The 24,679-nt window shown below is 51.6% G+C and overlaps 1 protein-coding gene across 5 annotated transcripts in view; it reads left to right on the top strand.

The window, feature by feature from the left end:
* The window catches only part of RADIL (Rap associating with DIL domain), an 84,042-nt gene that overhangs the window by 29,673 nt on the left and 29,690 nt on the right, over positions 1–24,679 (top strand). For all 5 annotated transcript variants that reach the window (XM_031013052.3, XM_031013051.3, XM_055346443.2 and 2 more), the window contains exons 3-5: positions 17,215–17,462; positions 18,641–19,273; positions 21,697–21,734. In XM_031013052.3, the coding sequence (XP_030868912.2) occupies positions 17,215–17,462; positions 18,641–19,273; positions 21,697–21,734 (919 nt within the window). The remainder of the gene's footprint in view (positions 1–17,214; positions 17,463–18,640; positions 19,274–21,696; positions 21,735–24,679) is intronic.

Here is a 24,679-nt window from a genome sequence, read left to right as displayed (position 1 = left end):
TTAGAAGTTCAAAATCACTTCCAGATAACTTCCCATGTATACCCAGCATTTTTTTTTTTTTTTTTTTTTTTGAGACAGAGTTTCGCTGTTGTTGCCCAGGCTGGAGTGCAGTGGCGTGATCTCGGCTCACCGCAACGTCTGCCTCCCAGCTTCAAGCGATTCTTCTGCCTCAGCCTCCCAAGTAGCTGGGATTACAGGCACCCACCACTATGCCTGGCTAATTTTGTATTTTTAGTAGAGATGGGGTTTCTCCATGTTGGTCAGGCTGGTCTCAAACTCCTGACCTCGGGTGATCTGCCCGCCCTGGCCTCCCAAAGTGCTGGGATTACAGGTGTGAGCCAACACGCCCGGCCTACCCCCAGCATCTTAAAGTCAGCAGTGGCACATGGAATCTCCATCATTCTTTGAGTATTTGACTTCCTTTCTGCTCTTTAAAAGGCCCGTGTGTTTAGGTGAGGCCCACCTGGATAATCTCCCTTTTGATGAACCCAAAGTGAACTGATGAGTAAACTTATTTACGTATCTGCAAAAATCACTTTTGCCATACAACAAAACATAATCATGAAATGACACGAACAGTTCCCACTCACGCTCAAGGTTGGAGGGCAGGTTATGCAAAGCAAGGGTCACTGGGGGTCATCTTAGAATTCTGGCTGCCACAGTCAGCCCTCTGGCCTCCAGTGATCCATAGTTACACCCGCATGCAAAATGCACTTACCCCATCTCAAGGTTCCCCCAGTCTCATCCTATTATAGTATCAGTTCAAGTCAAAATCTCATCATCTTAATCTAAATCAGGTGTTTCACACCCTGGGGCGTCTGGGTATAATCCATTAAGTACCACTCTTGGGGCGCTATTTCTTTCCATCTGTGGGCCTGTAACACTAAAGACACAAGTATCTGCCCCAACCCTCCCAACTTGCAAGGGTGGGACAGGCATAGGGTAACAGTCACTCTGGTTCAAAAGTGAGGGAAATGGGCCAGGCGCGGTGGCTCACGCCTGTAATCCCAGCACTTTGGGAGGCCGAGGCAGGTGGATCACATGAGGTCAGGAGTTTGAGACCAGCCTGGCCAATATGGTGAGACCCCATCTCTACCAAAAACACAAAAATTATCAGGGTGTGGTGGCACATGCGTGTAATCCCAGCCACTCTGTGCTATGTGGGCAACATGGCAAGACCCCCATCTCTACAAAAAATAAAAAATTAGTCAGGCATGGTGGCACACACCTGTGTTCCAAGCTACTTAGGAGGCTTAGATGGGAGGACTGCTTGAAACTAGGAGTCTGAGGTTGCAGTGAGCTTTGAACATGCCACTGCTCTCCAGCCTGGGCAACAGAGCTAGACCCTGTCTCAATAAATACATAAATAAATAATAGGAGAAAATGGAAGGTAAAAAGGTGCCATTGGCCTGGCCCAAAGCATTTTTGAACTCTAGTGAGGCAAATTCCAGTGGAAGTTCTTTTGTTCCGTTCCAAGGCCTGGGGATAGTCTCTCAGCTCTGTCCTCTGTCCTCTTGGTGCCACCCTGTGGGATCTTGGCTTCATCCTCTGAGTCATCTTTCCCTCTGCATGGACGGTAGCATGTCTATCAGCCACTTCCTGTCTGTAGCCACCCCCTTCATTTTTCAGTGTCTCTGTTCCCTTCAGTCTAGGCCAGCCAGTGTTTCTGCTGGTATAATTTTCTGAAGAGCCTGTGGGCCGGATGAGGATTTCCTGAGAATTCACTCCAGTAGACAGAAGCCACATCCATAAATGTCTCTGAGATAATCCCTTCTCTACTTTCAGCTTCTGGCGAGATGGTGGAGGGACAGTGCTCTTGAACTTCCTTGAGGTCCTCTGTTTTGACTAAGAAAAATATATGAGGAACACCCTGACTCTACTGAGTCATTTATGTGGCCAGGTACCCTGACCTTTTGGTCTTCCTGGGTTTCAGCAAAGGGTTGTCCAGACCCACACTTGGTTTTCCCTCTGTGCCTCTCATCAGAAGCCATTTCTGACTTTTGGCATCTCTTGTCATCTGGGAAGGCTGCACATTTTCAAACTTGTCCAGTCCTGGTTCTTTTTTTGCTGAACAGTTCTTTAATTTCTCTCTCTCCTGTTGCCTCTTACCATAAGCAGCAAGAAGAAACCAGGCAGCACCTTCTACACTCTGCTTGGAAACCTCCTCAGCCATCTCTTCACGTTCACCATTTGCAAATTCTGTTTCCAGCAATTGCAGGATGACATATTCAGTGAGCTCCCTGCCCTCACATCACAAGAACCTTCCTTCCTCCAGTTTCCAGTAACATGCCCCTCGCTTCCTTCTGAGCCTTCGCTGGCAGCCTTGTGAGCATCTAGGTTTCTGCTGTTTGCAGCAATTTTGCCTTTCTCTGAGGTGATTTAGGAACGTTCTCACTTTATTCTGAGAAAGAAGCAATGTCTTTACTGTGCACATTTCCTAGTAGCCTGTTCAAGGGAATCTAGACTTTTCCCATCCTGCTTCTCAGAGTCCTTCTAGCCTCCACCTATTGACTGGTTACCAAAGCACCTTCACATTTTAGGTATTTGTTACAGTAGCACCCCATTTCCTGGCCCTAAAATCTGAACTTTTCTTTTCTTTTCTTTTTTTCTTTTTTTTTTTTTGAGACGGAGTTTTGCTCTTGTCACCCAGGCAATGGCATGAGCTCGGCTCACTGCAACTTCCACCTCCCACATTCAAGTGATTCTTCTGCCTCAGCCTCCTAAGTAGCTGGGATTACGGGTGTGTGCCATCATGCCCGGCTACTTTTTCTTGTATTTTTAGTAGAGATGGGGTTTCACCATGTTGGCAAGGCTGGTCTTGAACTCCTGACCTCGGATGATCCACCTGCCTTGGCCTCCCAAAGTGCTGGGATTCCAGGTGTGAGCCACCACACTCGGCCCTGAACTTGTTTTCTATTGCTTGCAACTGCAAGTGCAGCTTAAAACTATACTATTTAACTTACATTTTCCACAAGTCAGGAGTCTGGGCACGGGAGAGCTGGACCCTCTGCCCAGGTCTCACACGGCTGCACTCAAGGTATCGGCTGGGCTGCGTTCCTCTCTGGAGCTCAGGGTCCTCTTTCAGACTCACAAGGTTGTTGGCAGAGTTCAATTCCTTGTGGTTTTAGGACTGAAGTCTCTGCATCTCTCCCCTCGTCTCTCTCTGGCTCACAGCCGTGGACCACTCTCAGCTCCCAGTGACTGCTGTCAGGTTGCCCCGTGATGCCCTGGAGAACTGCCCTGGCATCACACACGTCTCACACCTCAAACCTCTCTGACTTCTCTTCCGTGACCAGCTGGGGAGAACTCTGGGCTTTGAAGGAGCACACGTAATTAGGTTCGGCCCAGCAAATAACCTCCGTATCTCAAGGTCAGCTGATAGACAACCTTAATTATATCTGCAGAATCTCTTCTGCCATGGAGCATAATCACAGAGTGAGCCCAGGGGGCAGAGACCATGGAGCCATCTTAGAATTCTGCCCACCATAGTGACCTTCCATGCTTTTTCTGTGCTTATATTATTCTGCAGGGGACTTCTTACACATGTATATACATACATACAGGGTTCTTTCTGTCAAAGGTTTTTTTTTTTTTAAAAGGGATCGTCTGTGTAGTGTGGGTAAAAGGAATGAAGAAAAAAATAAAAAGAAAACAATGAGGGAATCATATACTTAGTTTTCTGTATTTTTCATACCAGATCCTCTCTGGAAATTACATCGTGTGTTATACCTCCAATTCATTCATCTTAATGGTTATGGAATATTCCTTGGTGTAGATGAAACACTCTATGTATTTGGGGATTGTTAGGAACAATTTTGCAACATACATTCCTACATATACTATATTTCACCAAAGAAAAGATGTTATCAGTAGTAAGATCACCAGTGTTAACCACCATAAAAAATACAATTAAACTAGGACATAATACTTTCTTACTACCTAGGATTTTTATTTTTGTACTTAGGCTATATTGTAGCTAAAGATTTATTTCAACACAGATTTTGATCTGTGTTCGTTTTGTGCGTACGCAGAAAGGTATGCAGGAGTGAAATGAATTTAGAGTCTAAGTCTTTTCAAATGAGAGCCGTCCCTGTCCACACTCCCCACACAGTATCATTTTCTTTGTCCTCAAGAGGATTGGTGATGTGGCACCCCCTGCTGTCTCTAGTACATTCTTCCAAGCCACCTGCCATTCGGTCTGCAGGTTTGTTGCAGATAACAGCTGGAAGGCATGTTCATGCCTTGGATGGTCCTGAATGAACTGAAATGTTTCAGAACCTTGCCCCAGGCAACAAAAACCAAGCTCTAGCCTCACAGCTGCAGCCTGGCCGACATTCCACAGACTACAGGATGCCTTCCAGTTCCAGAGATGTTAGAAGATAAACACGTGTGTTTAGGAGTTGATGGAATTGATCCCATCAACGTTCATTCATTCATTAATTCATTCTTGCAGTGAATGAAAACTATGTACACTTAAATATTTTTACTTATTTTCACCAAAGTTATATATATATGTGCACAGTTAAAGCAATAGTTTCTCATTACTGATTAAAAGCGAAACAGCAGTTCTCTGCCATAGCTGTTCCTTCTTCCCAGTTTTGAACTCCCCATAACCACTTTCAACTGTGAACTGTTTCTTTCTGGCTTTTAATTCCCTTTTTTTTTCTTTTTTTTTTTTTTGAGACAGAATTTCCCTCTTGTTGCCCAGGCTGGAGTGCAATGGCACGATCTTGGCTCACCACAACCTCTGCCTCCCAGGTTCAAACGATTCTCCTGCTTCAGTCTCTCGAGTAGCTGGGATTACAGGCATATGCCACCATGCCTGGCTAATTTTGTATTTTCATTAGAGACGAGGTTTCTCCATGTTGATCAGGCTAGTCTCAAACTCCTGACCTCAGGTGATCTGCCCGCCTCGGCCTCCCAAAGTGCTGGGATTACAGGTGTGAGCCACCATGCCTGACCTAATTCCCTATCTTTAACAAACGTATCCTACTATGTCTTGATTTTTAAAAATTTCAGACATTTTCTAGTGACTTCCTTCAGTGGCAAATGAGAACTTAGGTCTTTTCACCACCCGCCTCTCCAAATTTCCAATTCCTATTGCCCGATCTTCTCAATATAGCCATGTTTTTTTTAAATTAATAATCAGGGTTTACCTTTTTATGATCGTGTATAGCTTTTCACAACTAAAGATGGGTCTATACAAATATTGTTTTTCCTTCCTGTCCAACTTTCATTTTTCTTTCTAGTTAATTATTGTTCTTCTTGCTTGTCCATTCTTTTCCTTGGTACTTTTCATTATTTCCACATTCCCTTAACACTCTGTTGTCTTCCCTCTTTTAAGATGTTCAGATATATTCGATATCTTATCAATTTCAGCTTCTTGGAGCTATCTTCCTTGTCTCTGTTGGACTGGGGGCTTATGACGTAAAGAAATGTATTTGCTGGGTTTTTTTTTAAAAAAACTTTTATTATAAGAGGTTTTTTATACCATAAAATTACCTGTTTTTAGTATACAATTGAATGAATTTTTAGTAAATTTACAAAGTTGTGTGATCATCATCACAGTCCAGTCTTAGCAATTTTTTTTTTTTTTTTGAGACGGGGTCTTACTCAGTCACCCAGTCTGTACAGTCACCCAGGCTGGAGTGCAGTGGTGTGATCTCAGCTCACTGCAATCTCCACCATCTCCCAGGTTCAAGCAGTCCTCCCGATTCAGCCTCCCGAGTTAGCTGGGACTACAGATGTGTGCCACCATGCCTGACTAATTTTTGTATTTTTGGTAGAGGCAGGGTTTCACCATGTTACTCAGGCTGGTCTCGAACTCCTGAGCTCAAGCAATCCGCCTGTCTCAGCCTCCCTAAGTGCTGGGATTACAGGCGAGAGCCACCGCACCCGGCCGGCACGTTTTCATCACCGAAAGATCCTTTGTGTCTATTAGCAGTTGGCCGGTCCCACCCCAGACCCAGGCAGCCCCTGATCAGTTTTCTGGCTCTATACATTTGCTTTTTCCAGATATTTCGTATATATAGAGTCATACCTGTGTGTTTTTTGGATTTTTTTTTTTTTTGCATCTAGCTTTTTTCACGTAGCATATTTTTGAGGCTCATCCATGTTGTAAGAGGTATCATCAGTATTTTGTTCCTTTTCATTGCTAAACAGTAGCCTATCGTATGGATAGATTTTGTTCATCTGTTCACCCGTTGATGGACATTTGGATTATTTCTCCCTTGTTGACTATTCTGGATAATGCTGCTGTGAACATTTGTGCATAAGCATTTGCGTGGACGTGTATTTTTTACTTCTCTTGGGCATATACCTAGGAGTTGAACTTATGAGTCACAGGTAAATTCATGTGTAACATTTTAACACACCGACAAGCTGTTCTCCACAATGGCTGCACCATCTTACTTTCCAGCAATCGTGTATGAGGGGTCCAGTCTTTCTGCACTCTTGATATTGTTTACCTTTTTTGTTGTTGTTGTTTGGTGAGACGGAGTCTTGCTCTGTTGCCCAGTTGCAGTGCATTGGCGTGATCTTGGCTCACTACAACCTCTGCCTCCTGGGTTCAAGCGATTCTCCTGCCTCAGCCTCATGAGCAGCTGGGATTACAGGCACTTGCTACCACCCCCAGGTAATTTTTGTATCTTTAGTAGAGACGGGGTTTTACCATCTTGGACAGGCTGGTCTTGAACTCCTGACCTCAAGTGATCCACCCACCTTGGCCTCCCAAAGTGCTGGGATTACAGGTGTGAGCCGCCATGCCTGGCCTGTTTACCTTTTTTATTATAACCACGGTAGTCGGTGTGAAGTGGTATCTTATTGTGGTTTTCCTCTGCATTTCCCAAATGACTAATGATGTTAAGCATTTTTTATTGTATTTTGATGTACTTATTGGCCATGTATATTTATTCTTTGAAGAAATGTTTATTCAAATCCTTGCCCATTAAACAATGTGGCTGTGGCTGGGCACGGTGGCTCATACCTATAATCCCAGCACTTCGGGAGGCTGAGGCGGGTGGATCACCTGAGGTCAGGAGTTTTGAGGCCAGCCTGGCCAACATGGTGAAACCCCATCTCTACTAAAAATACGAAAATTAGCCAGGCATGGTGGCACACACCTGTAATCCCAGCTACTTGGGAGGCTGAGGCAGGAGAATCGCTTGAACCTGGAAGGTGGAGGTTGCAGTGAGCTGAGATAGCACCACTGCACTCCAGCCTGGGCAACAAGAGCAAGACTTCATCTCAAAAAAAAAAAAAAAAGACAGATGCAGGGGAGGGAAGGGAGTTGGAATCATTTTCTAGATGGCAAGGGAAGACTCCCCCACCAAAGTTAAAACTCAAGATACTTAAAAAAACAATAGGGCTGGGCGCGGTGGCTCACGCCTGTAATCCCAGCACTTTGGGAGGCTGAGGCGGGCGGATCACGAGGTCAGGAGATCGAGACCACACTGGACAACATGGTGAAACCCCATCTCTCCTAAAAATATAAAAATTAGCTGGGCATGGAGGCAGGCACCCGTAATTCCAGCTACTCAGGAGGCTGAGGCAGGAGAATCGCTTGAATCAGGGAGTCGGAGGTTGCAGTGAGTCGGAGGTTGCAGTGAGCCAAGATCGCACCACTGCACTCCAGCCTGGTGACAGAGCGAGACTCCGTCTCTTTAAAAAAAAAAAAAAAAAGAAGATTGTAGCTCTGGGACAAAAGAGACAAATAAGCAGTGGTGCCTGAGATGAAACAGCGCCCTCCATAGGGCTGTCGCTGTTGGTGGCGTGCCCAGCGCCATGCTGGACGCGGTGAGCAGGACTGTGCTTCGCTGGTCACCGTGACCCTCTCTAACGAAGGGCTCACAGCTTCCCGGGGTAACTGGCTACGGCCCCTGGTTTCGGCTGGAGGAGGTTCTCGGTTACGCCATGCTGCTCTCTCCTCGGCACAGCCCCGGAGAGCTCTGTCTCCATCTGTGTCTGCCTGACAAATGGCTTAAGCATTTTATCTCCTCAGTTACCCATTATCTTAATTAGGTTTTCAGTTGCTTTTCAGAGGGCGCGATTGTTGTTCCCTGAGTAAGACTCTAATTAGTGTGAGGCGGTCCAAGTTTCATCATGGAAATAATACCCTAGAGTATGTAAAAAAATAATTTCTTCCCCGTCTAAAAAAATGGAACCTCTCAATTTGCCGAAAATTTGGAAAGTAAGTGAAAGTATAGAGAAAGGAGGAGAAATCACCTGTCAGGTCACCTCCTGGAGAGAGTCATTTTCAACGCTTTGGTGCTTTTCATTCTGGTGTTTTCTTAGTGTATGCATTCATTTACTTCATTTATTGATCGATTAGAGATGGGATTCTGGTGTTTTCTCAGAATATGCCTTCATTTTCTGACTTCATTTTTTAGAGATGAGGTCTTGCTCTGTCACCCAGGCTGAGCCCAGTGGCACAATCATAGCTCACTGCAGCCTCCATCTCCTGGGTTCAAGTGGTACTCCTGCTTCCACCTCCTGAGTAGCTGGGACTAAGATGTGTCCCACCACATCTGGTTCATCTTTTTATTTTTGTGGATTTGGGGTCTTGCTGTGTTGCCTAGTCTGCTCCCAAACTCCTGGCTTCAAGTGATCCTCCCGCCTCAGCCTCCCAAAGTGCTGGGATTACAGGCATGAACCACCATGCCCAGCCTACATTAGCTTTCTTTAGGTTAGGTTTCTAAAGTATTCTGTAAATGTAATTTTCATATACAGGACACCTCTCGCTTCTTTCTTCCTTTTTTTTTTTTTTCCTACGTAGGTCAAATTCTAACACCCCTTGTTTCTTAATTCGGTCCCTTTCCTCAGTCCTAGCACTCAGGGGCCACATGTGGTTGACTCCTGGGTCATGAATCTGACATGATTTGCTTCTGATCTTTAAATATATTACTGGCCAGGTGCAGTGGCTCATACCTGTAATCCCAGCACTTTGGGAGACTGAGGCGGGAGGACTGCCTGAGCACAGGAGTTTGCGGCCAGCCTGGGCAGAATAGTGAGACCCTGTCTCTACAAAAAATACAAAATTAGGTGGGCGTGGTGGTGTGCACATGTAGTCCCAGCTACTTGGGAGGCTGAGGCAGAAGGATTGCTTGAGCCCAGTTAGGTGGAGGCTGCAGTGAGCTGTGATCGTGCCATTGCACTCCAGCCTGGGTGACAGAGCAAGACCCTGTCTCAAAAACAAAACAAAACAGCCTGAATTTTGCTTATTCACCATGTCTAGTCACCTTGCTAAATTCACTTGTTAATTGTAATAATTTTTCCATGGATTCTTTTGCATTTCCTACATACACAATCACAGTGTGTGCAAAATAATGATAATTGAACTTCTTTCTTTTCTTCTCTTGTTTTTTTTAGACGGAGTCTCACTCTGTTGCCAGGCTGGAGTGCAGTGGTGCGATCTCGGCTCACTGCAACCTCTGCCTCTCGGGTTCAAGCAATTCTCCTGCCTCAGCCTCCCGAGTAGCTGGGACTACAGGCGCGTGCCACCACACTCAGCTAATTTTTTGTATTTTTAGTAGAGACAGGGTTTTACCATGTTGGCCAAGATGGTCTCGATCTCTTGACTTCGTGATCTGCCCGCCTCGGCCTCCAAGGTGCTGGGATTACAGGTGTTGGCCACTGCGCCTGGCAACTTCTTTGTTTTCAATCCTGTATCTTTCCCCTATTTTTCCCTGCCTGTTGTACTGGCTAGGACCTAGTACAAAGTTGAAGAGAAGTGGTTACAGCAGGCATCCTTGTCTTGTTCCTGATGGCAAGAGGAAGTTACATATACATTCTCCCTAGAATTGTTTCCCTAATGGCAGAATTGGTTCCCAAAACGAGGCTAATATGTTCCTGTCTAGCCACAGTTCCTTCGTAAGGCTTTTTTTTTTTTTTTTTTTGAAATGGAGTCTCGCTCTGTCACCCAGGCTGGAGTGCAGTGGCGTGATTTTGGCTCACTGCAACCTCCGCCTTATGGGTTCAAGCAATTCTCTTGTCTCAGCCTCCCGAGTAGCTGGGATTACAGGTACCCACCACCATGCCTGGCTAATTTTTGTATTTTTGGTAGAGACGGGGTTTTTCCCCATGTTGTCCAGGCTGCTCTTGAACTCCTGACCTCAGGTGATCCACCTGCCTCAGCCTCCCAAAGGGCTGGGATTACAGGCATGAGCCACCGCGCCCAGCCTTTGTAGGGTTTCTATAATGAGAATAAAATGGAATTAGATGCAAAATGCCCAGAGTCAGGCTGGCCATGGCATAGAGAAGTGCTTACCAAATTATGCCTGAGAAATTCTTTTTTGTACATTTGAAATGATTTTCCTTCAAGGACTGCTTGATGGTCTTACGGCTCTGTGTCCTTTGCTAGCTTAGAAAAGGGTGCCTCAGCTAACAGAAGACTCGTTTCAGGCCCATCTGACCTCTGTGTTTTGCAGCAGTAACTGCAGAGTTTATTTAGCAGCGCGTCCCCGGTTTCTACTAGGGGCCACTTTAAAATCATCTCTTGGCCGAGCGCAGTGGCTCACGCCTATAATCCCAGCACTTTGGCAGGCCAAGGCAGGCGGATCACGAGGTCAGGAGATCGAGACCATCCTGGCCAACATGGCGAAACCCCATCTCTACTCAATACACAAAAATTAGCTGGCGGGGGTGGGGGTAGTGGGCTTCTGTAATCCTAGCTACTCGGGAGACTGAGGCACAAGAATCGCTCGAACCCAGGAGGCAGAGGTTGCAGTGAGCTGAAATGGCACCACTGCACTCCAGCCTGAGTGACAGAGCAAGACTCCTTCTCAAAAAAAAAAAAAAAAAATTGTCTCTTGCCGGGCATGGGGGTGCGCACCTATAGTCCCAGCTATTCTGAGGCCCTGAGGCCAGAATTTCGAGGCTGCAGGGTGTTATGGTGACCACGCCTGTGAATCCACACTACACTCCAGCCTGGGCAACATAGCAAATAAGTAAAATGGTCTCCGGTTCCCCAATAGTGGTAAAGTTCCCCAGCCCAGGAACGTTTCATTATCCCCTCCATCTCCACTCCTAGTCACTTCATCTCTGAGGCCCGCGAGTGGGGATGGGTGACAGAAACGGGTCCAAGTTGTATATATCATTATTCCAAACCATCAAGAGCCAGGGAGGGAAGAGAAAACAGGATCAGGGGGTGAAAGCTGCTGGCTGAGTTTATAGAGGAACTGAGCGACGTTCAGGAAGAGCCTGTGTTTTTCTTTCCAGGGCTGTTCAGAGTCCGTGGGAGCTGGTGACGGTCACCAGCTGCTTGTCCAGTTTCCCTGTGCACCCCCGGCACACAGAGCCCTGCCCTCTCTGCCAGCAGCGGGTCACTAGGCACTGCCTTCTCAAGGAGGGGAGGGGGGTGGCCTAGACAAAGCCGTGTGGCCGTGGCTGCATGCTGTCTCCCTCGCCGCTTCCTCCAGCAGTGAGTATCTCACCTGGGAGATGAGGCTGTGCTCAGCAGCTCGGCTTGGCCCAGGCTGGGGAGGAAGGCCGCTAACAGAGCTTCAGGGACACGGAGCTCAGCCCTCCTTTCCTTACGGCCTCTGCTGTGAGAGTAGAAGAAAGATGTCAACAACGACCGTCCCATCCCCATCTTCCCCATTGCCCCGGCGCCCTGCACTTTCTACTCCTATCCTAGTGTCAAAGGCAGACATTTCATGACCAGGCAGGCCTGTCTGCAAACCATGGTCCCTTACGAGGCCTATGCTGCTATTCCAGCCTCTGGCCTTGTTGCATCTTTTTTTTTTTTTTGGAGACAGGGTCTTGCTCTGTTGCCCAGGCTGGAGTGCGGTGGCGTGATCATAGCTCACTGCAGCCTCGACCTCCTGGGCTCTGGTGATTCTCCCACCTCAGCCTCCCGAGTAGCTGGGACTGCAGGCGCACACCACCACACCCAGCTAATTTTTGTATTTTTTGTAGAGACTTTGCGATGTTGATCAGCCTGGGCTTGAACTCAAGCCATCCTCCTGCCTCCGCCTCCCAAACTGCTGGGATTACAGGTGTGAGCCACTGTGCCTGGCCTTGTGTTATCTTCTTAAAATGTCAGAAAGTGTACATTTTGCTTCTGAGGCTGGGACCCCGTGTATTAGCAGATGTTTGGAGCCAGGCAGTTTCCTGAGGGTTGCTGGGGGTGAAGCAGGGCTGCCCACCAAGGTCCTGGTTACCCAGACCCCGCCTTATTCCTGGGCCGGGTTGTTTTTCTGCCTCTCCACTAGAGTGGATCAACAAGGGGCAGCAGGGGAGACCTGCGCCCGCCGGCTTCCTCTGCAGGAACCGACAGACACTTATCCTGAGAAGGACTGAAATCAACACTTGATCAAACTGGATGCTCCCACCAAGCTCTCCCAGCGCTTGTGGGTGTCACTTTGCTCCCTGTAAGGAACTGCTGTGGACAGGGCTTTGGGGGACGGGGAGTGCCCTGGCAGTGGCTCCTCTCCCTGGCTGCTGTTCTAGAAACTTCCAGATGGCATTTACCAATACAGATTCCTGGGCATCCCTTAAACCTACGCAGCACCTCTGATCCCAGTGAACTCAGTCACACCAGGGCAGGAACATTCCCAGGGGTCCTTGAAGAAGACGAGGGCGTTGGGGCCACAGCTGACCTCGGCTAAAACCAGGCGGCCTGTCTTGTCCCTCACATGGGGTAGGCAACAGAAGACATGGGCGTATTCTGGCTTGCAGCCTGGAGGTGTCTCCTTCACCCACAGCAGAGTCTGGCGCTTTATTTAAGATGAATAACTTCCCATCTAAAATTACTGTTATGAAAGGCTGCGGCCGTCCTGCCATTTTGCTTTATTAGAATTCATTTGTTTTGAAATAGTGGTTTCTTTTCATTGTTGTTGTTTTGTTTTGTTTTGAGACGGAGTCTCGCTCTGTCACCCAGGCTGGAGTGCAGTGGTGCGATCTCGGGTCACTGCAACCTCCACCTCCTGGGTTCAAGCGATTCTCCTGCCTCAGCCTCTGGAGTAGCTGGGACTACAGGCGCCCGCCACCATGCCCAGCTAATTTTTGTATTTTTAGTACAAACGGGGTTTCACCATGTTGGCCAGAATGGTCTCGATTTCTTGACCTCATGATCCACCTGCCTCGGCCTCCCAAAGTGCTGGGATTACAGGCGTGAGCCACCGCACCCGGCCAGAAATAGTGGTTTCTTGATGATGTATTTCTCACTGAACTTATTTCATGTTGGCGGAATCTCCCATTGGTTGCATAAGGGCCCCTGGGGTGACCCTGTTCTTGGCAAAGAGCACACCTATATAAGACCCCCAAATCAGGCAGTCCCTAAAATTGCAAAGCCCTGGCCTACCCTTCCTGAGCAGTGTGCTGCCGGGTCTGAGGGCCTTGACAACTCCACGCCGTGTGTCTAGCGATGGCGCCATGCGATGCTTCTGAAGGTGGCTGGGGTCAGCGTCGCGAGGGATGCTCTCCACGTGCCTCGGCTCCTGTCTCCCTCCACCCAAAGGCCAAGTGGGGGCGATTTCTGTCCCAGTTGAGGCAGATCCGCCCTGGGTCTGCACAGAGCTGAGACACTCAGGTGACTCAGGTGACGAAGCTGTATCAGGTCAGGCACAAACAGGGCACGATTGCAGCTCTCTCTATGGGAACTTGGGAGGCCATGTCGGCCCCCAACAAGCCTGACAGCTGACCCCCTGGGAACAGAGTGCTGGATCCCATCTCCCGCAGCCTCATCTTGGGACAGGGCCAAGTCACAAAGCCACACATGAGCAAGAGGCCTTTCAAACTTCTGTGATTTTTACTTTAACAAAAGTGTTTATGCTGGGCGCGGTGGCTCACGCCTGTAATTCCAACACTTTGGGAGGCCGAGGTGGACGGATCACTTGAGGTCAGGAGTTCGAGACCAGCCTGTCCAAGATGGTGAAACCCTGTCTCTAATGTAAAGATACAAAAATTAGCCCAGCATGGTGGCACGTGCCTGTAATCTCAGTTACTTGGGAGGCTGAGGCAGGAAAATCACTCGAACCCAGGAGGCAGAGGTTCCAGTGAGCCAAGATTTTGCTACTGCTACTCTAGCCTGGGCGACAGAGTGAGACTCTGTCCCAAAAGAAACCAACAAGAAAGCTTTTAAAAATAAAGTATCATCAGTTACATTTATCTGACACCTGGGTTCCCACCTCCCAGATTTGACAGGTAAAGATTTTTATCGTATTTGTTTAGAGTTTAAAAAAATGAAATAAGTCAAACATGATATAAAGTTATGATAATATATTTATCATAAATTATATATAACATATATTCTGTTACATACTGGACACTATACTAAATGCTATGAAATTGAAGTCATTTCTTCCACCACGCCTGGGCTTCCCCTGCCATCTGTTGAGGACAGCCACCATGTGGTAAACGCACTGTGTGCATTGCTGTTTTATAAAATAGCTCTACGCTGACCACACGCTTGGCCATAAAACACATTTGTTTGAATTCTCAGCGAATTAAAAAAAAACTGAAATTATACCAAGCACACTCTCCGACCCCAGCCCAATAAAAATAGAAATCAGTACTAAGAAGATTGCTCAAAACCATACAATTACATGGAAATTAAACAACCTACTCCTGAATGACTTTGGGGTAAAAAATAGCTTTGTATGCGCATATATAGAAACCGTAAGCCATGTACAGTGGTGTTTTAGGTGCTTTTAAAAAAACTGAGCCAACGCGTCATATCATGTGTTACGTCACGTCACGTGTTACCTGCAGCTTGCTCTTTCACCCTGTGGTCACGTACACAGCTGGCGACGGTCTTCTCTCTGCAGAGCTCTCCTCCCGTGCATGGCGGCTCCCTGTGGGGGGTGATTGGGTGGGTTCTGGGCTTTGCTAACTCAAGCAGTGCTGAATGCACGTGTGCACGTGTGCATGCATGTGTGCACGAGTGCACAGGTCCTGCTGGCTGTTCCACAGCAGGAGACTGAGAAGCAGAGTGGCGTGGTCAGTTGCTGTCCACACTGGCCATGCCCACAGCCGTGCCAGTATTGGCAGTGGCTGCTGCTGCTGCTTCACCTCCCCCACACCTGCACTCAGAGGGAGGCTCTGTCATGCTTGTGGCCTTGGGTGCAGGGACAGCGCCACCGCCCAGAGGAGAGGCCTCACCTCCAGCCCCTCGTTGGAGGCTGGCAGCCTGGCCCTTCTGCACACATGCAGGCCTACCCAGCACCAGGAAGGAGACCCTGGGAGTGGCCCCTGCGTGTCAGCATTGGTTCCGACCTGCAGAGAGCCCAGCCCTGGGCCTCAGGAGGCTGTGGAGCCTTGCCTGGAGGAGCAGGGTACACTCAGCTGCGAGCCACTTGCCTGGGGCTGCAGCCCCAGGGGACACAGGCCTGGGACATCCCGTGCCGCATTTGTGGCCAGGTCCTCTGGGAGCCCCTGGGACTCTAGGAGGAGAAGCAACCCTTCCTGCCTCATGGCCCTGGGACTTCCAGCAGGTCACTCTGAGGTCACCTCCTACAACCTGGCCCTGGATTTGGGAGAAAGTTGAGGGCCGGAGCATCATTTGGAGCTGTTTTTGTTCTTCTTTCAGATCTGGCCCCATAGTTGTGCAATGAGGCTGAGCTGTGGGGCTGGTAACGCTTGTGGGAGTGGCGGGTGGGATGAGGTAGGGGAACTGGGCCCCACCTGCTGGGCACCTGCCGCCTGCCAGGCTGGGCCGGGTTCTGCAGCCGGCAGGAGCACGGGCGGTGAGCAGCCCAGCCCAGCAGCCTCCCTCACGCCCTGGCCCCCTGCGGGCTGCAGATGCACAGGCTGCCGGCTGCCTTGGGAAGGACGGCGGGGCTGCTGGCGCTGGTAAGGGTCGTCCTCAGCCAGCTGCCGCCTCCCTCCATCCGGCTTTTGTTTGGTTTTATTGGGAATGGTTGGAGGAAAGGCCGCCACAGATGGGGACGGATCTTAACCTGAAAGGCTGCGTACAGGGAACTCAGCAGAGGGCTCAGAAAAGACAGCGCCGGGTCAGCTGGGGACTGGTGAGCGGTTTTCATCTATCGCAGCCGGCTGGCTTTCCCAGAGCATGCATTTAGAGAGCGTGTCTGTATTTATGAGATATTAAGTCTTCTAAGGGTGTGTGTTATCTCTGAACTGTGCGCATGTTTGTGTGCATGTATGTGTTAATGTGTGTGGGTGCATGTGTGTTGGCATGTGTGTATGTGTGTGCATGTATATTTTTGTGTGTGTGCATGTGTGTTTTTGTGTGGGTGCATGTGTGTGCATGTGTGTATGCGTTTTTGTGTGGGTGCATGTGTATTTGTGGGCATGTGTATGCACACGTGTGTTTGTGTGTGTGCCTGCTTTGGCTTGGGGGTATCAGAGGCAGCCTTGGGAAGGAGGCAGCGATGCTGTTGCAGGAGCAGACCATCGGCAGCCCCATGGGCTGGGGTGATGTGGCACAGTGACACCTCCTCGTTGTAAAGTAGGGGCAGGATGCTGACCAGTCCGTCTCATCTCATCAAAGCACCCCCCCAGGGGAGTTTCGCCTGGTGCACAGATGGATGGGGCAGCGCTCTGGAGGCGGCGTGGTGACCCTGCAGAGGCCCAGGCTGCCGTGGGAAAACGTCTGTGGTTTGAGGCCTGTGGGCCGTGGTGCTGGCTGGTCGGGCAGGCCGCAGTGCGACCCTGGGCTGCTGCAGGGGAGGCGTGGTCCCCTCAGCCTGAGGATTTGACAGGCAGGCTGCCTGCTCTGAGACTGTTCTGTGGGTGCCACGGTGGTGCCAAGGCACTGTCTGGTTTTTCGAGGGGCGTGGCTAGAGGGCAGAGTCCTTGAGTCTCCACCAGACCTGTTTTGACAGAATAGTAACGGGCATTAGGAGACGTGGCTTAGTAGGATTTGAACTCAGAAGGACCCGGGACATGGGCGCTATTAGACTTACCTGTTTTTTTTGGCGGGGGATGGAGTTTCGCTCTTGTCACCCAGGCTGGAGTGCAGTGGTGCAATCTCAGCTCACTGCCACCTCCGCCTCCTGGGTTTAAGCCATTCTCATGCCTCAGCCTCCTGAGTAGCTGGGATTACAGATGTGTACCACCACGCCCAACTAATTTTTGTATTTTTAGTAGAAATGGGGTTTCACCATGTTGGCCAGGCTGGTCTCGAGCTCCTGACCTCAGGTGATCCCCCAACCTCGGCCTCCCAAAGTGCTGGGATTACAGGGGTGAGCCACCACGCCCAGCCCTGGTGCTATGAGACTTCTAACTGTTCACCTTGTGTTGCTTCTGTTCCAGGGATAAACGCCCAGGCCCGGAGGCTGCAGCGGAGTCGCGCAAAGGGAACCCCGGCCCTGGCCCTGGGGGATGCCCGGAGCTCCCCTCCACCCCGGTTGCGCCGCACAGTCAGTGAGACCAGCCTGAGCCCAGTGAACGCCCTGCCCGCTGCTGCCCAGGGCCCGGAGGAGCCCGGCCCGGACACCATGCGGTACTCGCTGTACCAGTCCCCACATCTGCTCCTTCTGCAGGGCTACAGCCAGCAGCACGTGAGCCTCCCCTCCTGACACCCACTGCCCGGTGCCACTGCGGGGACAGCAGGCGGGACTCAGAAGTGAAGGCCTCCTCCTGCCGTTAGCCCAGTCGGCCGCGAGCTCTGTGGCTGCAGCCCCTCTGGGTGTGCCGAGGCTGTGGAGTGGGATGGCGGGGGCACATGTGGAGTCATCCACATTTTCCCTGTCCAGGCCACGGTGGGCGGCAGTGGGGGCTCCTCACTTCCCCAATCCCAGAGTGGGTGCCCTCAGCACCAGGCGCCTTCAGGGAGAACTCCTCACGCCTTCCCAGCCTTGGTCTCCCGCCTGGCTCTGGGGAAGGGCATGGGCAGTTGGCCAGGGCCAGTCTGCTTCCTGCTCCTGGTGAGGGGGCTGCTGAGTCACCAATTGGTGGCCACATTCTCTGAGGGGGCACCGAGCAAAGGCCCATGCCACCCCTGTCTGCCCAGAGCCATTTCTCACCACTTCCATCAGAGCAGGCAGGCTGTCGTCCCGAGCAAATGCCAGGCGCAGGGCCACCTCGCCTCACCTTGCCGGACACTTGCCCTGCCAGACAACTGTTTTCCCCGCCCCCTGCTCACCCTACCCCCGCCCTCCTGTGCAACCAGCTCGTTTGCTGCTCATTTCCATGAGCACTTTATAGCCATAGGGCTCCTGTGCCCAGGTTTTAGGTGGCATCTTCCTTCAGGGCAGTGCTCTCACACAGGCGGCAGTGCTCCCACACAGGCGGCGGTGCTCCCACACAGGCGGCGGTGCTCCCACACTGGGGGCTGTGCTCCCACACAGGCGGCAGTGCTCCCACACAGGCGGCAGTGCTCCCACACAGTTATGGGGATGACCTGGGGGAAGTTATGTAGTCCTTGGCCTGGTCTGTAGAACCAGTGCCTGTTTCCCGGCCAGCCCTGACCTGGCCTGTCGCTGTCTCAAAGCTGGGCCTCTCCTGGGTCTCTCGTGTGCTCCTCCGGGAAACCGACCTCCTCTGGGATGGGCCCGGACATCGAGGGGCGGGTTCCTGAGAGCTGTCGGGGTTCTGGTGTGGGGGTGGCCAGGGACATGGAGAGCCCGTGGCGACAGCATCCAAGCCACGCTGCTTCAGCAACCAGTGACTAGACATGGGACGCTTTTCCCGTGTGCTGCTCGCATTACGCCTGCCCTGAGCGGAGTCTCTGTTTCAGGACAGCCTGGTGTATGTGCTCAACCGGGACCGGCACACGGTGGGCCAGCGGACCCCCTCCAGCAAGCCCAGCATCAGCCTCTCAGCCCCCGACATCCTGCCTCTGCACTGCACCATCCGCCGGCAACCGCTCCCGGACAGCGGCCAGGCCGGGGGGAGGCTGGTCCTGGAGCCCATCCCCGGGGCGCCCATCTCCGTCAACTTCTCCGAGGTGGGGCACAGGACCGTGGTGCTGCACCACGGGGACCTGCTCTCCCTGGGGCTCTACTACCTGCTGCTATTCAAGGACCCCGCGCAGGCCCAGCCCCTGCCCGCCCGGGCCTTGGCGCGCCTCCGGGCTGTGCCGCAGAGCTGCCGGCTGTGCGGGGCCGCGCTCGGGGCCCGGGGAGCCGCCTCTCCTACTCAGGCCACCCTGCCCCGGCGCCAGCAGCTGCTCCTGGAGTTTGAGCCCCACCTGGAGGACACGCTGCTGCAGAGGATCATGACGTTGATCGAGCCGGGGGGCGACGACCACAAGCTGACCCCCGCCTTCCTCCTGTGCCTCTGCATCCAGCACTCGGCCACCCACTTCCAGCCGGGCACATTCGGGCAACTCCTGCTCAAGATAGCCAGGCGGATCCGCGAGACTGTCTGGGTCAGTGTGCTGGGGTGGGCGGTCTGGGTCCTGTGCCGGGCTGGGGGAGGAGGGGGCCCGGAGCTGGCCCCGGCTGGGAGGCGGGAGCGCCTCTATCTGACCCCCACGGTGCTGTGCTGCTGAGCGCAGGGCGGCCTTTCCCTGCCTGTCGCTGCCCCCCAGCCCCACAGGCCACCAGAAGCAGCTCCAGAACCCAAGGTGTCAGCTGCAGCCCTTTGCCCCTGAGGGTGGGGTTTGCGTGGGGTCCTAGGTCACCTCCTGAGCTCTGGGCTTGTACCCTCCCTGGGGTCCAGCTGGGCCCAGCACTGTCACGTGCCAGGAGTGAGCTGCCCCTGAGCCTGGGCACCACGAGGCCGAGGTGACACTGATAGCTCTCACAGGCCCCTGCCCAAGAGCCCCAGAAGCCCCTGTGTGTGCTGGTGCCCTGTGCTTGCCGCCAGGGGCCGGTTGAGCACATACCCACTGGAGCCATCCGTGATCCGAGTTTGGAGGTGCAGGGCCCGTCACCTTTTGTGCGTTGACCAACTTTCCTCCAGGCCAGCCTCTCTCATCCCCGGCCTTGTGGACACTGTGGCAGGAGAGCTCCTTGCTGTGGGGCTGGCCTGTGCATTGCAGAGGATTCAGCAGCATCCCTGGCCTCCGCCCCTAGATGCTGGTCACCCCCTGCCACCCCGCCACACACACACACGCACATACACCCATGGCTGCAGGCATTGCCAATGTCCCCAGGAATCCAGTGTGACCACCAGTGATCAGGACCGCCCTGGGCCCATGAGTGCTGGAACAGGCATCACACAGTCATGGCCCCCCGCTGGGCCCCACCCCACAGTGACTTGGCTCCCAGGGACCCAAAGGACAACTCGTAGTTGTTCAAGTTCGTTCAGAGACCCTCAGACCCTCGCTAGTCTGGGCCCTGCTTATCCCTGGCAGACATGGGAAGGGGGAACCACTTGACTGTGTAGAAATCTTATCAGTTTCTCATATCGAAATCCACATTTTAAATGTCTGAGACTTTTAAAAAGTAAAAGCCAGCACAGGCTGCCCTGTCCAGAGGTCAGTGGGAGCCATCTCTGTGCACCGTGGGTGTTGTAATCCGGGTGTCCGTGCCTCTTCCCCTCGGGTTCCCGGCATGGGATTTGATGGGAGTGCCACTGCAGCATGCCCGTGTCCCCTCCGTGCAGTCATGGACACAGGGCCAGGTGATGTCCCTGTAGTATGTGTCCACATCGTGGCCACTGTGACCGAGAGTTACCTGCTGGCCAGAAGTCATGGGTTTTCGCACGATCATTGTCATTTCCCGAGTCTCCTCTGTGCCAGGCACTTACTTGCAAACCAAACGGTGTTTAATTTCTTTATCACAACCACCCTGATGATGTAGATGCCACATCCCATGTCACAGCCAGGGAAACTGAAGCCAGGGGGCCGTAAGTCACTTGCTGAGGGACCCGGGTCCCAGCCTGTGTCCCAGCCACCTGGGGCTCACTGTGTGGCTGGCCCACTCCCCGCAGCACACCAGGGCTCACCCTGCCCCTATGCTACAGGCTCTGAAACAGAGGCTCCCAGAGGTGAATTGCCTGGTCCAGAGATTGAGCTGATAGGCATGAGACCGAGCCTGAGTCCACCTCTTCCCCCTGCACCCACTGTGGGAATCCGAAGCCTCCGCTGGGTGCTGTCCAGATCCCATGCGAATATCATTTGCGCGTTTGTTTCCTGAGAATGTGCAACTGTGTCGCCACTGCCCCGTCCTCATTCCTTACCAAATATACACGCTTAGTCTACGCGCACTCAGCCATCACGGTTACATTCAGCCGGATAATAACTTACTACTGAGGCAAGAATAATTCTTTTTTTTTTTTTTTTTTTCTGAGACGGAGTCTCGCTCTGTCACCCAGGCTGTAGTGTGGTGGCGTGATCTCGTCTCACTGCAACCTCCGCCTCCCAGGTTCAAGGGATTCTCCTGCCTCAGCCTCCCAAATAGCTGGGATTATAGGCATGCGCCACCACACCTGGCTAATTTTTGTATTTTTAGTAGAGATGGGGTTTCACCATGTTGTCCAGGCTGGTCTCGAATTCCTGACCTCAAGTGATCTGCCCGCCTTAGCTTCCCAAAGTGCTGGGATTCCAGGCATGAGCCACCTTGCCCAGCCTCTACTATTTTTTAAATAGCCGGTTGTTATGTAAGCTAGAAAGTTGTGAGATACTCTATTGTAGGAAACTTGTAGGTCATAGTCGGTAATGGAATGGAAAGATGTTGAAGTCACATGGAAAATGTCCTTTCCAGCACAGCTTGAATAAATAGCGTCACACAGGATGCCTGGGGCAGCATGGCTTGTTTTCCTGTCGATGGTATAATGTGTATTTGAACGCGTCCCTGTGTTAGCCTGTTTTTCTCACTTGCTTTTTCTCCCGCTTTGCAATTGTAGGAGAAAACCAAAGAACTAGCAGAGAAGCAGGCGCAACTGTGAGTATGACCCGGTTATTGTGCCCGCCTCTGGGCAGCAGGTCCTGGGGGTTCACACTTCCCGGGGAAGCCAAGTCCCGAGGGGTCTCCCCACGCCTTGGGGTCAGCTCCGGGCTTTGTCCTTCCATCCAAGCGGCGGCCTTTTTTGCTTCTTTAGTCATCACCCTGGGAAGCTCTGAGTTTTGGGAAATTGCTTCAGGGCACCCTTAAGACTGGATGGGTGAGGTCTTCTTTTTTTGTTTGTTTTTGTTTTGTTTTGTTTTGTTTTGTTTGCTCTATCGCCAGGCTGGAGTGCAGTGGTGCAATCTCTGCTCACAGCAACCTCCACCTCCCAGGTTCAAGGGATTCTCTTGCCTCAGCTTCCCGAGTAGCTGGGACTGCAGGTGCGCACCACCATGCCTGGCTAATTTTTTTTTTTTTTTGTACTTTTAGTAGAGATGGGGTTTCACCATATTGGCCAGGCTGGTCTCGAACTCCTGAACTCAAGTGATCCACCTGCCTTGGCCTCCCAAAGTACTAGGATTACAGGTGTGAGCCACTGTGCCTGGCTTTTTTTTTTTTTTTTTTTTTTTTTGAGAATCTTCACAATTTTATTAGTTTATTTATTTTCCACTTTTATTTAAGTTCGGGGGTACAAGTGCCGCTTTGTCACGTAGGTAAACTTACATCGTGCGGGCTTGTCATACAGATGATTTCATCACCCAGGTGTTAAGCCTCGTACCCATTCATTGTATTTCCTGATCCTCTCCCTCCTCCCAGCCTCCACCCTCTGAAAGGCCCCAGTGTCTGTTGCTCACCTCTCTGTGTCCATGTGTTCTCATCATTTAGCTCCCACTTGTAAGTGAGAAGGTATTTGGTTTTCTGTTCCTGCGTTAGTTTGCTAAGCGTAATAGCCTCTAGCTCCATCCATGTCCCTGCAAAGGACATGATCTCGTGCTTTTTTTTTTTTTTTTTTTTTTTCTTTTTTTGAGACGGGGTTTCGCTCTTGTTGCCCAGGCTAGAGTGCAATAATGAGACCTCGGCTCACGGCAACCTCCACCTCTCAGGTTCGAGCGATTTTCCTGCCTCAGCCTTCTAAGTAGCTGGGATTACATACATGCACCACCACGCCCAGCTAATTTTGTATTTTTTTTTTTTTGAAACGGCATCTCGCTCTGTCTCCCAGGCTAGAGTGCTATGGTGCAATGTCGGCTCACTGCAAGCTCTGCCTCCTGGGATTACACCATTCTCCTGTCTCAGCCTCCCGAGTAGCTGGGACAAGAGGCACCCGCCACCACGGCCAGCTAATTTTTGTTTTTTTGTATTTTTAGTAGAGACGGGGTTTCACTGTGTTAGCCAGGATGGTCTCCATCTCCTGACCTCGTGATCCACCCGCCTCGGCCTCCCAAAGTGCTGGGATTACAGGTGTGAACCACCGTGCCCAGCCGCTAATTTTGTATTTTTAGTAGAGATGGGGATTCTCCATGTTGGTGAGGCTGGTCTCGAACTCCTGACCTCAGGTGATCCACCTGCCTCAGCCTCCCAGAGTGCTGGGATTACAAGCGTGAGCCACTGTGCCCGGCTGATCTCATGCTTTTTTATGGCTGCACGAGGCCCTCTTTTGAGCCTTCTCCTCCCTTGCTCTCCCGATTCTGTGTTAGAACTAACCTGCTCCTTCAGGGAAAGGCGTAGCTCCTGGGTTAGAGGTAAGGCAGTGCACCGCCACTCTCCAACGGCTGTTTGCACAGAAAGCACTATCTCTACTCTAGATGCTGCTGGGGCACTTGGGAAACCATTCGGTTGATCCGATACAGACGTGCGGCCCCTGCGGCCTACGCTCCCACTCTCGAGTGGGCCCTAGAGAGACACCTGCTGGTGGAGGGCAGTGTGTCCGCATGGGAGCTGAAGACGCCACGTGTCTCCTCCTGGTGGCAGGGAATGACTTTCAGCCACTGCTCTCTCAGTGCAGCTGAATCCAAGACAATGTTGGGAAAAAGCACCTAGCACAGTGTCTGTGATACGGTTAAATGCGCGCGCGCGCACACACACACACACACGTACGTATGATATTCACAGCCAAGCCATCCTGTTTAAGACACACACGTGAGATAACACTGACGAAGGCAGAGTGGAAGGTGGTGGCCACGCTAGGCAGTGAGGGAGGGGGTGTGTCTGGGGGGCTCAGGCTGAGTGGCTGGCAGCACCCCCTTAAGTCAAGCTGTGGTACACAGAGGTTTGCGTGATTCCCATCCGTGCCTTTATTAGTCTGTTCTCACGCTGCTAATAAAGACATGTCTGAGACTGGGTAATTTATAAAGGAAACAAGTTTAATGGGCTCACAGTTCCACGTGACTGGGGAGGCCTCACAATCATGGCAGAAGGCAAAGGAGGAACAAGGGCACATCTTACATGGTGGCAGGCGAGAGAGTGTGTTCAGGGGAACCACCCTTTCTAAAACCAACAGATCTCGTGAGGACTCATTCACTATCAGGAGAACAGCACGGGAAAGACCTGCCCCCATGATTCAGTTACCACCCACCGCGTCCCTCCCACAACATGTGGGTATTGTGGGAGCTACAATTTAAGATGAAATTTGGGTTGAGACACAGCCGAACCCTGTGAGTGCCTCACGTACCAAAAATGGTCCATCCATAAAGCCCATTATTGCCATATGTGCCTGCTGCTGTCCACCCGGGGTCCATCCTTCTTTCAAAGGTAGGAGGGACAGGCATGGGACAGCTTGGGGACCACTGACCTGGAGTCCCCAGCATCCCCACTGCCCGGCCCAGGGAGAGCTGAGCTCCGAACGCCTTCCACTTTCACTGGCAAACACCCGCTCCCCAGAGCCAGGTCCCGATGCCATGCACTGGGGGTGGGTCCTGGCCTGCGAGATCTGGGACTGTGTGAGGGACCCAGGCTCTGCCTCCCAGCCTGACAGGAGGGGGCTCCATAGAAGCCAGGCCCCG

The sequence above is a fragment of the Gorilla gorilla genome, chromosome 6, assembly GCF_029281585.2.
Source record: "Gorilla gorilla gorilla isolate KB3781 chromosome 6, NHGRI_mGorGor1-v2.1_pri, whole genome shotgun sequence".
In the NCBI taxonomy this organism is placed as follows: Eukaryota; Metazoa; Chordata; class Mammalia; order Primates; family Hominidae; genus Gorilla; species Gorilla gorilla.
The sequence above is the reverse complement of the archived record's forward strand: the minus strand, read 5'-3'. Positions and strand labels throughout refer to the sequence as shown.